This window comes from Heteronotia binoei, chromosome 21 (genome assembly GCF_032191835.1).
Source record: "Heteronotia binoei isolate CCM8104 ecotype False Entrance Well chromosome 21, APGP_CSIRO_Hbin_v1, whole genome shotgun sequence".
Classification (NCBI taxonomy): Eukaryota; Metazoa; Chordata; class Lepidosauria; order Squamata; family Gekkonidae; genus Heteronotia; species Heteronotia binoei.
The window spans coordinates 120,470,416-120,486,649 of record NC_083243.1 but is presented as its reverse complement, the minus strand read 5'-3'; the positions used below and the strand labels follow the sequence as shown (position 1 = coordinate 120,486,649).

At 40.5% G+C, this 16,234-nt stretch overlaps 1 protein-coding gene across 2 annotated transcripts in view; it reads right to left on the bottom strand.

Annotated features, from left to right (window-relative positions):
* NAV2 (neuron navigator 2) overlaps nt 1-16,234 on the bottom strand; it is a 483,385-nt gene that overhangs the window by 208,969 nt on the left and 258,182 nt on the right. For both annotated transcript variants that reach the window (XM_060262207.1, XM_060262206.1), the window contains 4 exons: nt 11,732-12,848; nt 8,164-8,282; nt 5,743-5,851; nt 1,867-2,256 (listed from right to left, as the gene is read on the bottom strand). In XM_060262207.1, coding sequence (XP_060118190.1) covers nt 1,867-2,256; nt 5,743-5,851; nt 8,164-8,282; nt 11,732-12,848 — 1,735 coding nt within the window. The remainder of the gene's footprint in view (nt 1-1,866; nt 2,257-5,742; nt 5,852-8,163; nt 8,283-11,731; nt 12,849-16,234) is intronic.

Genomic DNA, 16,234 nt, shown 5'->3' with positions numbered 1-16,234 from the left:
TAGGGAAATCCTCTGAATGGGTACGACCAAGGCTGTGGATCCCAGTTCAGTAGCGGAGCCGGGCACCAGAAGGAATCGGGCTGTTCCCGCTCGTCGGGTTTGACCACCGGCGTTGATGAAATCCTCGATCAAGGGGCATCAGCCTCCAACGGTGAGGTGGAGTCTGCGCCGCCATGAGAGACATAGCCCTTGGCGAAATTGATCGCTGGGTTAGGTCGATCTTGGGTTCAGAGCCAGAGCAGGACGTCAGTTGTGGATTGTTCAGTCCCAAGGGGCTTTTTGATTGTGCCGGAGAAGCCGGGATACGTTCTGGTGGTGTCGGTTGCACAATCGTTGGGTCTGAGCGCCGCTTCAGTGGCGGGGAAGGAGTAAGTCGGTCGATGTGTCTTTTCTTCTCCTTCCGCTTCTTTGACGACTGTGAGGAGTGCTCCCTGCCTCCCTTAGCCTTCTTGGCTGGAGTGGAGAAATCGGAAGCCAACACCAAGCCCGCACGTTTGGGGGGCGGTCGGTGTGGAAGATCTGAGTCTGCTGACTCATTGTCAATGGTGATGTTGGTGTCGATGCCGAAACATGAGGTGCTGTCGACATCGATGCTGCCTTTTGCAGGGTCAAAGCCGACTTCAGTAACGCTGCCGAAAGTATGGCCGCTCTGCGAGAACTTGGAGCAGTGGTGACAGGACACAACCCGATGACCTTCTCCCAGACACAGAAGACACAAAGAATGTCCATCCAGAAGCGGAATTTTACTCCTGCACTGCGACAGCATTTAAAAAATCCCCATAGAAACAATAGGAAAAGAAGGGAAGAAAACAAGGGGGAGACCCCAAAGGGCCAAAAACCTCAACTAACTACTAATGTTTTTTTTATAACTAACTATTAACTACAATAACACTATAACTACAAAAAAGTACCCGGTAAGGGTAAAGAAGAGGTAATTACCGACTGGAGAAACCGAAACGAGACTGTCCAACATGGCGGTCAAAAAGGAACTGGCGGGATCTCTGTGCTGTTCCGGGAGCATGCGTACTGGGGGCTTTGTGCATGCTCACGGGGCATTGGCACGTTAAAATCCCGGTCTTGGGTACTACCAATCGGGGATTGGCGCTGAAGCGTCATCCCATGGGTGTGAAGCACAGAGACCACGAAGAAGATCATGCCCTAACTTGAGAAAACAGGAAAAAAGGTCTTTGAAGCTGCAAATGAAATAATTCAACTAATACTTTTGTCAGCACTGCTGTTCCTAGCAATACTCCCTTCTAAGCTGTGGAGTCTTGTGAGCAAAAATTCTACTTCATGAGCTACTGGCATGAAAGTTGTGAGCTCCTGCCTAAATTAGTTTGCTCTGGGGCCATTTTTCCTGAGCCAGGACAAAAATGTGTGATGTGAGATGGAGGCTAAAAAACTGTGAGCTAGCTTACACTAACTCAGTTTAGAGGGAACACAGGTTTCTAGTAGAAGATTTTCCATTTACAAAACCCCATTTGCATTAGACGCTCTCAGCTGAAATAAAAGCCATCATGAAGATAAGTGGCTATATTATCTAGCACCATAAATAAAGATTATAGCCCAGTACATTCACTTGTGAGTCAGCTTGGTTCACTAGAACAATGTGCATCTTTATTAGTCTTGCTACATGATCTTTATAACCACCCAAGCCTCTTTTCATTCTAGAACCTAGAATGGACAATAGCACCAGCTGTGAGAAATCAGAAGAGACAGCTGTACATATGTATCCCAAACATCATCTACAGTACCGCCATGAGATTTTAAAAACTTGTTCTAAGTGAGGCCAGGAGCCAATCTCGGCTGGAAAATGGGATATAAATGAAACAATAAATATAAATGGAAAGTCTTGAATATGCTTACCCACTTGTGATGTCATCAGTCCTTATGTTCTTTCCCAGAACATCTCCATCACTCATATAGCCCGTAGCATCCATGGTGATGCCTTCTAAATCAATCTCATCACCTCCTTTATCTGAGATGTCCACATGACAAACATTACTACCCCGAGATGCTAGCTGTCTTCTCAAAGGAGCTGAATACATGTAACGTCCTGATTCTGCATTGATGAACCGGCTGGCATTGGCTCTTGGGGGATATCCATTACCCACTGATGGGGCATCACCTGCTTGCAGACGGGGACTGGACTGCCCAAGTCTCCAAGACAAGGGTGTTGGCCTTCCTGTCAAGCTTAGAATACTGCGGCCACTTATTTCAGTGGTGACGTTGGTATCAAAGGTGGTCTCCAAGGTGCTGGACAGAATGAAAGAGTGAACATTATAAGTGATATTTATAATGCAGTAGATTTCAAGCAAAAAATGGTTAAAAGATACTTCACACTTTAAAGTAAATATGAAAGGCTTTTCCTAATGCTGCAAATTTGTGGAGTGGACAAAGGAGAATTCTGAAGAAACAGCTTCAGGCTGAGGCACCTTGGGCATTACGTTTTGTGAACAGTATGTCATTACACACAACCATGCATATTTTCAAAAATGTACCACACTGTTTTCTTTATAAGAGGATCTGATCTTTGATACTGTGCAATAGTCAGTTCAACATAGACAGTGTTCTAGCTTGATACTGATACCATAGTCTATTACTGATAAATAAAGAGGATCTTTGTTGACAGAATTAGCCTATATCACCATGATTCAGTCTGTAGGAAGAGGGTGCTTTAAAGCAGCCTTGTTAATAAGTTAACAGTGAATACATGTTCAATTTGCATATATGTGTGTTGAGTAAGTCTCATGTTACATTCAAACACACATACCTAAACTTGTGTCTTAAACCTCAGATTTATCCAGGTACTTGTCCCTGGCTTCATTTGTAAAGTGAACGTGCATTGACTGTTTCTTACAAACAAAGGTATGCACACACATGCAGGGTATACATGCTTTCACTGTAACATGTGAACAGGCTACTGAGTCCAACCATTGATAAAATTAACTTAGTACTTGCTACTGATCAGTAGTGGCTCATTCTCTCAGATTTCCCCAGTCAAGAAGTTCTTTCAACTAACAGCAACTGAACCGGATACCTTCAGTATTCAAAGGCTGTGCTTACCACTGGGCAGATTTGTTCTCCAATATATCAGCATATGATGTGTCACATGACTATCATGTCTCTCTTGGGTAGTTCCACCTACTGTTTACAGATAGCTCCACATAGTTGATAATACCATAGAAAGCACTACAGGCAAGGTCATAATCAAGCCATGAGGATGTGACCACAGCTGTAGCTGCTGAGAGCATCCTAAGAACAAGCCCTCTCGCCTCTGCCTATCATCACGTGCCTTTACTCACTCAGCAAAGTTAGAGCAATGGATGTTTTTCAAGGCATGATTTCAGGTTATAGTAATGTTTAATTTAAATAGTTACACAACTGTTCTTTTAAGAACAGGGCAAGTTTCTCTCAACTGCATTTGAGTTGCATGAACTGCAGGTGTCACATCTTTCCCTTCTATGCTATACGCTCACTACTGCTCGAGGAACATCACGAGGGATTGAAGTAGGAGGAGGGAAACTGGTGAAAATCGTCTCCTCTTCTAAAAGCAAGGCATGTAGCCAGAATCCAAGCCACAGTTTAAAAATGTACTCAATGGTATCACAATCCCTTGTTCTATATATATATCTTCTGTTTTAATAAATAGATAGAAAAAAGACAGAGGAAAAACTCTGGTCTTGGGCCTCAAACTCAAAGTGGGCCTCAAATCTGGACATTTATTAACTTTTGCTATTTGCACAACTTGTTTTAGGCATATCATGTGTCATCATTTTTTATTGTTATCATGACTAGGGGCCTCAAAACTTGGAAGTAGCCTGGCCTCTCTGCATTTCTGAGAGCGCCTGAAAACACTTTGGACACAATCAGATATTAGCCTCAAGGCTAGCCTTCCTCATAACAGTGTTAATGTGCAATATTAATTTGTCATGTAGCCAACAGTCTAAAGCACTGTGGGAACAGAAATATCCCTGAATGTGCTAATTATAATATTATAAGTGGGGGGCCCATGAGACTCAAAAGGGTGAGAATTTCCCCCTCCCTGCCTGCTCACTTGTAGCATTGCCAATTTTGCCCAGGTAACTCATGTGATGAAAGGCAGCAGTGGCTGCTGCTCCTTCTCTTTGCCTGCCTGCCTACAGAGCCAGCCTCAGAGAAGCAGCCACCTGCTCACTTGTCCACTCAGCATATGATGGTGATGAAGAGGCAGTGGTGACTCCGGCTGCTTCACCTCCACCTGCCTGGCTTATGCAACAGCAACAGGGGCTTCTCCTGCCTTCTCTAAAAGGGCAGCTCAGACCTTGCAATGAAACTCATGAAATCTCAGATTTTTTTCCAATTAAAATTTTTATTTTTTTTCCTTTGGGAGATTCTTCTCCAAACCTAGGATCTACAAAAAACTGCCTAATGTGTGTACCTGGCCCCATTCTTTAGGTTTTTTTTCTGTCCACATGAGGGCCATGTTCAGAGTTAAATATATGATTTCTGAGATGCAGGAACTTAGTTAAATCTTCATCCTGACTGCAAAAATCGTGTAGGGCAGTGTGTAGTTTATCCCTAAGTGGGACATTTGTAGTTTAAAACACAGAAGCACAATTTCAGGATATTTTAAGTTTATCCACTAATGTATTTTCACCTCAGCAAGTCAAAATATGAGCTTGAATTCCACTTCTTATAACCTGGTACGTCAGTTAACTCTTACAAATTTCAAACCTCACCATGTCACGTACTGGATAAAGCTAATAATAATACTAGACTTAGGCTAAATACTATTTTTTCATTATGATTTTTAAAGATTTCTCACAAAAAGATCCAAGTGTATTTGGACAGTTTGTGTCTTATGAAGGGCTAATATAGCAGTCTGCCAGTAGATGACACTGTAATTTGGCTGAAGCAGTCGAAGTGGGTTCATTCAGACTGTCTGGCCTAACAATGAGCCTTCTACAGAATTGTGGGCAGCTCCGATGTTCTTCATGGAACATGAGTTAATTGAATTTGCCACATAAACCAGTAAGTGGTGAACTGATTTGGAGTCTGATTTTGATAGGCGCCCAGACATTTTGTGATTATGCCAGGTTGCTTTCGTGAGATGTAGTCACCTACTTTCCACAAAACATCCTGATATGCATTTAGAACTGCCAGCTCATTAAATTCTAAAATGTAATAAACTGACTTTTGTGTGTGTGTGTGTGTGTGTTAATATCCCAGAAAATTTTCTGGCAATTCCTAACAGCTGCTTTTCTTTAAAAAAAATCATACCTGTGTGTATTACTAATAAAATTATAGGACTGTTTGTCCAAAGAGTAGGTAGGAATTCAAGTCATGTGCCTTATCAAATAGGTCAAACACAGTTCAGCTGGTTGTTTAAACACAAAATTATAGATTTGTTTAAAATGCATTGAACTCTCTCATGAGGGAACCTAAGCAGCATTTTCAGGGGTAACCTTTGCACATCTCTAGCCAAGCACCACCTAAAGCTTTTAAAAAGCACTGCTCTGGGCCCAGCCTTCAACAGAGTTTTTTCTCTCTGGTTCGTTCCACTACCAAAATTATTCTTCATCAGTCTTGGTAATAGTCATTCAGAATCTGGGAAAGTATAAAGCACAATACACACTCTGTCAATTTAATGTCCATCATATCACTCTTAATCATTTCTCAGAGGCAAACAGAGCTGGAGTCAAGGACAGGCAACACAAAGTTCCACCACTGTATGAATTAAGAAAAAATTCATGCCATTACCTGTGAGAGACCTGGGTTCCCCGTAAACTAGACATGGTTTCCTCTAAGTTTTGCCGAAGATCAGCTATATTCTTGACAGTTCGCAGTCGACGGGTTTCTGGATCTTCCCCTACGGAAGAATGTAGGTTTAGACAAAACCATAAATTATACATTATTACCAACAAAAAGTTGGTTAAAAAACCACCTTGTTGAGGTTCCAAGTCAAATGCAATTTCCTGCTTTTACATTATTTAATACCCTCTCATGCTGGATTCAGTGTATTACTAGTCATTGCCTGGTGTAGCTCTGTCTACAGTGAGGCACAGTATTAACTTCACTGCCATGAACTTCCCTTATACTAGCCTTTAGGTAGTAAACTATTATTCTCATGGATGATCTATGTTTTTTTTTTCTTGGTGATATTATTAATATGGAATATTTTGTCATGGAGAATGCTAGAGCTGATATCCATTGAATAAGATCTGAAAGTTTGTATTTGGTATTTACTCCTGCCTTTTGCTCTTTTTTGAACAGCTGAGTTTCACTGCTTCCTGAAGAAAAGACTTCCCATGAAATAAAATCATTTTTATTGACAGTCTGATGACAAAAACATGCTCACAGACATAAGCTAGCTTTCCACAACCTTAATGGATTTTAAATTCCAAAAAATGATCATCAAGGAAGAGTTAAACAAAAAAGAGAGGGATTTGTGTTTTCTGATAGTATACAGTCTAAAAAATCATGAACACTCTTGCAAACTGAGAAGGCAATATTATGCTAGAATCAGCACTGAATCTGCAACATGATACTTGCTGTGCCATCCTAAGCAGAGTTACACCCTTCTATTCCCAACTGAAGTACAGCTGAGCACTTGGAAGTAAAATTGTGTTAGCAGCAGTTCCAAGAGTAATGCTAGATAGCTAATCTCCTAATCTAAACAAGCCATTATATCCGAAAGTGTGGAATTAGTACCTACAGATTAAAAAATGTATGCCCACTGCCTTGTTAATAATATTTTGAGAGCCGCCCTGAGCCTGCTGTGGCGGGGAGGGCGGGATATAAATAAAATATTATTATTATTATTATTAAAAATATGAAGTTAGGTAAAACAGGAAAAAAACCCTCCCAGAATTCAATTTTTCCCAACCTCAAAGAAAAGCCCAAATAAAAGCTAAGACTTTGGAAAGATACTCAAACATACACTTAATCTCTATGGGAAGCGTACAGAATAGCCAGGAAGTAGCCATTAATAATTTCTCTGTGTAACAGCTGTCTTGCCAATGCACCAAAACAGCTGTTGATTGATTTTGAATTCATGATGAGAACAAAGTTAATCTCTAAAGTGTGCTAGGTTATAAGCTATTTAGGCCTGGATAGGTCAAAATCCACCTGATTTGGTGCTAGGAAAGCTGTCTATATTCAAAATATGTGTGAAGACATCACTAATTATATCAGTTACTAATCTAATTACTGGTGATCTAATTAACTGCACGTTTTTCTGGCTGTAGACCTATATGTACTAGTTTGCATAAGGTGATGGACAGTGCAATCCTAACCAAAGTTATTTCTTGTGAAGGCCAGTGAAATCATAGTTCTTTTATGCTTCTATTTAGGATTGCACTGTCAGTCAGCAAAGGGGGACAAGTTATACATCAGAAACCCAGATATTTCCTGTAACAAAAAACACATTATGAGGCAAGGAATACTTAAAGTGATGTTATTCTCATTTGCCAAAGCTGTAGGAAGCTGTGATTTGTTCCCACAGCTGTAGAATTACATCCATGAAAATATGTTCTTTTTTTTTTACAAATATTACATAATTAACTACTTTCAGAGTTTGAATATTCATGACACACACTGCCCATTGTGATTTTAATTCAGATCACAAAACCTTTGAGTGACAGTGATTAATGTAGAAAAAAATCAAAACATTCAAAAATCTAACTTTAAATATATACAAGATCACCACATGTAAATGCACAGGGATCAGCCAATGAGTAAACGAATGCCGCAGATTCAAAGATTTCAGCATCATTTTAAAACTTCCTCATTTAGCAGCAATAAACTCATAAATCTAAAAATCATGAAATGAAAATGAGATTCAGTGAATGTATGCTGTCATTTCCCTCAACTTCAACATAAATGAAAGTGTTTGCCTGTGCCATGATGCTTCTGAAAAGCTGACAAAACCCTTTAAACAAACAGCGATCAATGCACAACATAATGCTTGGTTAGGCCACAGCTTGTAAGATTCTTAGCATTCTGAAGGTGCTCAGTAACTGTCTGGCTTGAGTTACCAGAATAAAGCCCAAGAAGAAACCAAGACATTAAAAACCCCTCCCATTGCAGAGGAGAGAGTGGCAACTACTGCATTTAACCCTGTCTTTATTCCTTTGCAGAGGGTTAAGAGATTTGCCAAATTCACTGTCTTTTGAGTCCTACCTGAAAGATCTTCTAGAATAGGCTGACCCGTTTTTGTGTATGGGGTAGAATCCATGCTCACGCTCACCCCTCCAGTACTGGGCTCGGCAGTTACATTTCCTTCATTGTCTGTCTGTGATCTAAAGTGCAAAACAGAGACACAGAAAAAGAGATGTAATCATTCATCACACCAAAAAGAATTCCAGCACCAGGACTTGCCATCTCTCATTGTGCCTTCTCCCCAGGATACGCCAGCAGACTGACTTTACATAATTCATTAGTCCCATGTTGAGCTATGTCCTAGAAATGGAAACAAGTAATGAACCGTTAAAAAAAAAAGTCAAATACAGGCTTCTCAGACCCTCATACAAACCTTTCAAATACCTTTAGTTTTATGTTTGGTCTCCATTCTGGTCAACAACCTGTACTGGTGGCTCAAGGTCCAAGTATCATTGACAACAGAATTCAGGTTGTGGATCCAAATGCAGACTGTTTGTGTCAAGCTGTCATTGATTTGCTTCACTGTTATACCTGTATCTTGCCCCTCCTTCAAGGATTTCAAAGTGGTATTTTAGCCTCACAACAAGTGGTGAGGCACTTGGGTTCAAGGCCACCCAAAGACCTTCAGAGTCTTGTTTCTTTGAATTGTATTTTGTTTGTTTAAATTGGTTGTTTATTTAAATTGCACTTAAGTAACACACAAACACATATTTGTAGGCCTCTTGGGTTGCTCTCAAGGAGAAAATTTAGAGGATACAAGGCCTAAACAAACAAACAAATCTAGGCAGTAGCATGGTTCACAGAACATGGTTCAGTAACATGGTTCAGAACACTGTGCAGACCTTTCTCTCCACTGTCTAGACTGCAGTACAAGCCACTCCCTCCTTGCGAGTGCCCATTTGAGGGTTAATGCTATTCCTCTACTATAGATAGATCCCAGTAGGCAGCTGTGTTGGTCTGAAGCAATAGAACAAAGCAGTAGACAAGTGCACCTTTAAGACCAACTAAGTTTTATTCAGAATGTAAGCTTTCGTATGCTCTTAAGCAGACTTCATCAGACAAAATGAGAATGGAAGCAGCAAATCTTAAAAGCAGTGTAGAATCATGGGAATGTTTTAGCAGATTAAAAGAATCACAAATAGGGATCTGTGTTTGTTAGTGTTAGGACAAAGCAGGGTTGAAAAAACACTGGAGGGTGATAATAAGCAGACTACTGTTGTAGGTGCAAAGTGCCATAAATCTAGGTAACATTCTGGCTTTGTTAGTTTAAATAGAAGGCATGGTTTCTCAAGAGATTATAACATCCATTATAGTTTGCCATTAGAAAAAAAGGAAGACTGTATTTTAATATACAGTGGAGGATGGGTTGGTATATGCAATAAGATAAATAGCCAATATTCCTCATTTGAGTATGTCAATACAAAAAAACAAAAACAAAAAAACCAAATATTCTGATACACTGTTCTAAAAGAGAAATAATATAAGTTAGCCATTAGAAAAACAGGGTGCATTAAAGTATAGTGGAAGATGTTAGTATATGTAATGAGACAAACAGCCCACAGTCTATGCAAGAAATACATTTTCTGGACACCACTGTAAAAATACATGATGGACGCATAGACACTACCTTATACAGGAAACCTACTGACCGACAAACATACCTGCATGCCTCCAGCTACCATCCCAAACAATCCATTGTATACAGCCAGGCTCTATGCTACAGCCGCATTTGCTCCAATCCTACTGACAGAGATTCTCACCTGAGGGATCTACAACAAACCTTTTTGGAACTAAAGTACTCACCTGATGAAGTCAAGAAACAGATTAACAAAGCCAGAATGATACCCTGAGAAAACCTGTTACAAGACAGATCCTGAAGAGACAATAACAAAACACCACTAGTGGTCACAACTGAAAACAGTTCAACATATCATCAACAACTTACAACTTCTATTGGACAGTGACAGCTCCCTTTCAAAAGTACTGGGGGGTAAACCTTGCCTTGCACGCAGACAGCCCCCCAATCTCAAACAACTCTTCACCCACAACAATACAACATCACATCTGAGCAGGAACACCGGGACCAGAGCTTGCAATAAACCCAAATGCCAACTTTGCTGCCACAAATCCCAGACAACACAGTCACTGGGCCTAACAGCATTAACTATACCATCTCAGGCTCATTCACTTGTTCATCTTCCAACATTATATATGTCATTAAATGCCAACAATGCCCTTCAGTTCTCTACCTAGGGCAAACAGTACAAACCCTACACCAAAGGATAAATGGACACAAATCTGACATCAGGAATTACAGAACTGAGAAACCTGTTGGAGAACACTTTAACCTTCCTGAGCATTCCATGGGTGATCTCAAAGTAGCTGTTTTATGGCAAAGGAATTTCAAGAACAGAATGGAGAAATTGCTGAATTACAAATTATCATGAAACTTGGAACAAACACCTCCCCAGGACTGAACATGGATATTGGTTTTTTTATCTCATTGCATATGCTAAACCAACTCTCACTGAGTATAGCTGAGCATCCACAGTGCTCCAATGTATTTCTCTTTTAGAACAGTGTATCAGAATAATGTGGGGGGTTTTTTGTGTTGACATGCTCAAATGAGGGATGTGGGCTTTGTCTCATTACATATATTAACCCACTTTCCACTATATTTTAATGCACTCTGTTTTTCTAATGGCTAACTTATATTATTTCTCTTTTAGAACAGTGTATCAGAATATTTGGTTTTTTTTGTTTTTGTTTTTTTGTATTGACATACTCAAATGGGGGATATTGGCTGCTTGTCTTATTGCATATACTAACCCATCCTCCACTGTATTTTAATGTCTTCCTTTTTTTCTAATGGCAAACTATAATGGATGTTATAATCTCTTGAGAAACCATGCCCTCTATTTAAACTAACAAAGCCAGAATGTTACCTAGATTTATGGCACTTTGCACCTACAACAGCAGTCTGCTTTTTATCACCCTCCAGTGTTTTTTCAACCCTACTTTGTCCTAACACTAACAAACACAGATCCCTATCTGCGATTCTTTTAATCTGCTAAAACATTCCCATGATTCTACACTGCCCATTTATATTAAGATTTGCTGCTTCCATTCCCATTTTGTCTGATAAAGTCTGCTTAAGAGCATATGAAAGCTTACATTCTGAATAAAACTTAGTTGGTCTTAAAGGTGCACTTGTCTACTGCTTTGCTCTATTCCTCTACTATGTTATTGCAGCACAAGCTATGTACACCTGACATATAGGGCCAGAAGACCAATGAGCCTAGAGAGAGAGATCAGGACTGACCATGCTGGACTAGTCAGTAGCTTGTGACTGAGCACACTGGCCCATCCCCCATCTACATACATTAGCCTCATGTGGGCTCAGTGATTTTGCAAACACAAACATTCAGTCCTGTTTTTAGAAGGTTTGCAGTTGCACAGACTTATGGAGTTTAGGGGTTGGCTGCTTTCAAAAACAAATTCAAACCAATCAGTGTAGTTCATTCCCCCACAGAATGAACAGAAGAACCTGAATATTTATAAAGAGACATGCTTTGAAAGTGACTCGTACCTGTACATAAATGGTGCTACTGTGGCAGTGTTTGGGTGGTTGTATTGCTGCTGTGGATGAGGTAGCTGAACACTCACAGTATTGCTTCCTGTGGTCTGTGTGGTACTTGCTGGCCCACTGACAGCCTGGGTGCTACTGCTGGTAGTCAGAGCAGGCACCCCTACCACCCCTTTCCCTTCAGAGGAGGCCAAGCTTGATGTTGAACTGGAATTCCGGCTGTCTAGCTGAGACTTCTGATGAGAAGGACCTGGAGCAGGCTTCCCACTGCGGCTTCTCTCGCCTTCCTTAGCAGAACAACTGGGGGCACTTGAGGATTTCCCTGTGGTGGTTTTCATTCCTGGTTTTGGTATTCCACTTTGTGAAGGAGGAGCAGCCTCCTTCTTGGCACTAGTCAGCTTCCCACCTTTAGGGATAAAGCTTGCAATCTTGGAGGACTTTTTTGGCATCTCTGTTGTGGCTGGTGGGGTCTGTTCTTCTTTCAGCTCCTCTTTGACCTCTGTTTTCTCCGTTACTGATGTTCTCTTTGCAGTGTCTTTGTTTTTTTCCTTTTCTTTATCTTTCTGTTTCTCTTTTTCTTTCTCACTGCCCTTTGGGGAACTCTTCTTATTGGTCAGTGCCCGGCTAAAAGTTCTTTGTGCAATTCCCTTGAGTGCAATTTTGGGACTATTAGATGTTGGCCCCAGGTTGTTCACATTCCGATTTGCAGCATCCATCTCTTCACTTTCTTCAAAGCTAGGAAGGATCTCTAGTCTTTCACAACTAGTGTCTTGAGACCCTGGACATTCAAGGGATGACCCTCCTGCTTTGGAGACACCTTTTGTGTTAAAGAGTTTCAGTTTCTCAAGCATGGATTTCTGGCCATTGGGAGTTGTTTTCACCGTCTCTGGAGGGGCTTTTGGAGACTCTAGAACTGGCTGCTTAACTGATAATATGGAAGACGTGGCTGTGTGCTTAGCACTAAGAGACTTACTACGCCAGGGTTTAACAGCAGTGCTGGGCTGGGGGATGGCGGAAGAGTTATTGCAACCAGCAGCATTGTTGCTACTGCTGCTTTGAACTGAAGATGGTGCATTTTCATTCATTCCTGTGGACTGAGAGACTGAATTGTCTGCTGGCTCTGGAAAAAAAAAAGGGACAAGAAATCTGATGTTTGGGTTTTGCCTTCTAAAAATATCCAGGTTTTTTACTAGTAAAAGAAGGTGGTGCTTAGTAGCAGCAAAAACATTTAGATAACATTTCAGATTATCTATGACACTTAATAGTGAAAGCTGTTCAGGCTTCCTTTTTTAAAATATAAGCCTGCAGGCAGAGACCATCTGTTTCTTATTGCTAGACACTGCCTAGTCAACTTTTAGGCTCTTACCAAATAATAAATATAAATGTCTTTTAGACCCTAACAACAACCACATAAAAAGAAATGCACAAATAAAAATGTTCAATCAGTAGCAAGCAAGTATTATTTAGAATACTTTTTTAGAATGTAAAAACTCTTCAACCCCAGCAGTCCCCTTTACATTAAACAAAATCATTTCTGTGAAAACTTGCTTTTGAGAAGATCCCCCAAAGTAACATAAAGCAAATGTAAAAGGGGAGGAGGGAAGAGGAGATAAAATAAAACCAACATCCTTTAGATAACAGCATATTCAGTTTTTGATTCCAGTTCAAAACTGACTCATACCCAGTCCACAAAACTTAAGCTGATCTTATCTTCCCTCATAATTATCTTTATCTCATAATTATAACTAGACAGAATAAAAAGAGGTCCCCGAAAAATACTTCCCGGGTGAGCCCATCTCTTTCATTAATGTCATTTGCTTGCATGCTTCCAGAGAACGGAGCTCAGCGTCAAAAAGAGAGTTTAAGAATCACACTTGCTTACTCACCTAGTAAGGGCAACTGCTTTGCTAAAAGTCAGTCCTTGCAAAGTTTCTCTTGTGGAGATGTAACATCCCAACTACCACAAGCATTTCTTCTGTTATGCCGCTCATGTTTCCAATTAACGTTTGTCATCTCTGACTGTTAGCCTGCCCAGCAGCTTGCTGGGGATTAATGGCTTTTTACCTGCAGTTCCCTGTCCTCTAGCAAGAAATGGCATACAGAGCTTCTTGTTTTTCTTTTTTTAAAACTTAAAAATAAACAGTGACTCTGAGCAAGCCGTTTGGAACAAAACTGTGAATGCAGTTCTGTGAATCACAAACTGCTGCAGCCACACAGAGGCTGCTTTACTTCACTTTTGGCTGCTTGCTGAAGATACGGCTCTGTTAACCTCACTCGTGTGATCCATACCAGACTTCCTCATATTTCCAAGCACTCCCATCTTCCTTGCTTAGCAGAGATTTCAGCTTCTCTTATAATAAGCCGTCATTTCACACTCTTATGTCCTAACTGCAATAGCAGATGCCAACAGTTGTTTTATAGCAAGTAGGCATTGCTATGGTGGGAATACTTCCAGAATGCTGGGTTATTAAGCACAAAGTGTTACACCAGCAGACACGGTAAGGTAAATCTGAATTCTCCAATTTAGCAAGCTTTATAGAAGCTGATGGATAACTCCGCATTTTACCTAGTGTCAAGTAACACCCAAACAACTCCTTTCTCCTCTGCCAATTGGTATGAGAGCCTCCCTAGCGCTACAAGATTCAACCAGTCTCTTTTCTTACTTTGAGCTGTTTCAGTTATTACTGGGAAAGACAGCCACCTCATTTCCACTGTGTTGACTGTGTTTGTTCTGTAATGCAGGTCTATAAATAATCACTCATCTGGCACCTGCAGCGATTAAGAATCATCTTCAGGTGGCCTTATTTTCTCTCAGGCCCAAACGAATAACAAGGCTGGATCCTGGGGCTCCCTTCCACTAAGTGATGACTCTTGGTCTTGCAGAACTGGAGCTTAGCAGAAAGGAAGTGAAGCATCTCTCCTCTTGTGGGCAGCAGGCCACTAAAGTGAACTTTAGTGGGCTTAGATCCAGAAGAGTTAGCTGTTTTAGTCTGTTGCTGCAGTCCAGTAGCACCCTTAAGACTAACAAATTTGCATCTGACAAAGAGAGCTGTGTTTCTCGAAAGCTTAAACTAACTCTTTGTCAGATGCAAATTTGTTAGCCATGGAGATGCTACTGGACTTTTTACTATTTTAGTGGGCATGTTTGCTAGGCTGCTGCAATGTTTCAGTGGAAAATACGGAGATACGTATTGAGACTTTAAAACATGTGAAACAGCGCTGAATTGCTTCTGAACGTCTTTCTTCACTCAACCTAACCTAATCTTCCCTTACTTCACAATATATTGATCCTTCCCTGCTGCATTTCACTACTCAGCACCAACCCTGACCTCTTTCTCACTTCCCAGTCATGTGTCCATCTTGTCTTCTTTCTTCCCAAGTTCTGAACACCTCAGATTCTTCTCTGTCCTTCTATCCCTTTATTTAAGCTGTTAAAAAAACCTTGTCAATTCTAACTTTTAAATATCCCTGAATTATTTTTCCTTTTTTCCTCTACTGCAGACACATAGGTTTATTCTCTCATTCATTATTCGTTTGACTATTATTTTTCTTCCTTTCTATGCATGCTTATTTCCTCCATTCTGATGTATGCTTCCCATTTGTTTCCTCGACACCAGCACTTTTACTGATTTTCTCTTTTGTTACAATCCTTTCATCAACTTCTGTTTTCTTATCAGATCCCCCTTAAATTTCCAGCTTTTGTTCATTTGATTATTCATTTTATCAACCTCTTGTCATCTTTGCTAGTATTCTCTTCTTAACTAACCCTTGAGTTACTACTTCTATTTTATGCCTCATTCTCTCTCTCACACTGCACCTTTTCTCTGAAACTTCCTTCCTTCCAGCTGTTTGGAGACATCTACTTTCCAACCAAGCCTTTTACCTCTAATCTCACCCTCTCCTCCTATTCCCTTCTTTGATGTGTCTTTTCATTCTTAGGATGTTGTATTTTTTTACTGTAAGCCTATTCTTTTTTAATGCAATCACTATAAACATATATGGACATATGAAGCTGCCTTATACTGAATCAGACCCTTGGTCCATCAAAGTCAGTATTGTCTACTCAGACTGGCAGCAGCTCTCCAGGGTCTCAAGCTGAGGTTTTTCTCACCTATTTGCCTGGACCCTTTTTTGGAGATACCAGGGATTGAACCTGGCACCTTCTGCTTACCAAGCAGATGCTCTACCACTGAGCCACCGTCCCTCCCCCATGACGCATAAAATAAATGAGGCATAAAATAAAGAGCCTAGTTCAAACGGTGCTTACAGTGATGAATATTATTGTTACTACAATTGTTATCAACATCACCTATTGTAGACTGCAAGCATCTGGACATGTATATTTTGTACTGGTTTAATAGTTGCAGTAATTAGAGGGGAAAACAGAATCAAATATACAGGAGTAAAAGGTAAGTGCCTGTGTACAATTGGTGTACACAACTTTCCAAGATACTGCATTATCTTGGCTTCAGTAACCGTGGCAGGAAAATAAAGTCTCTGAATATG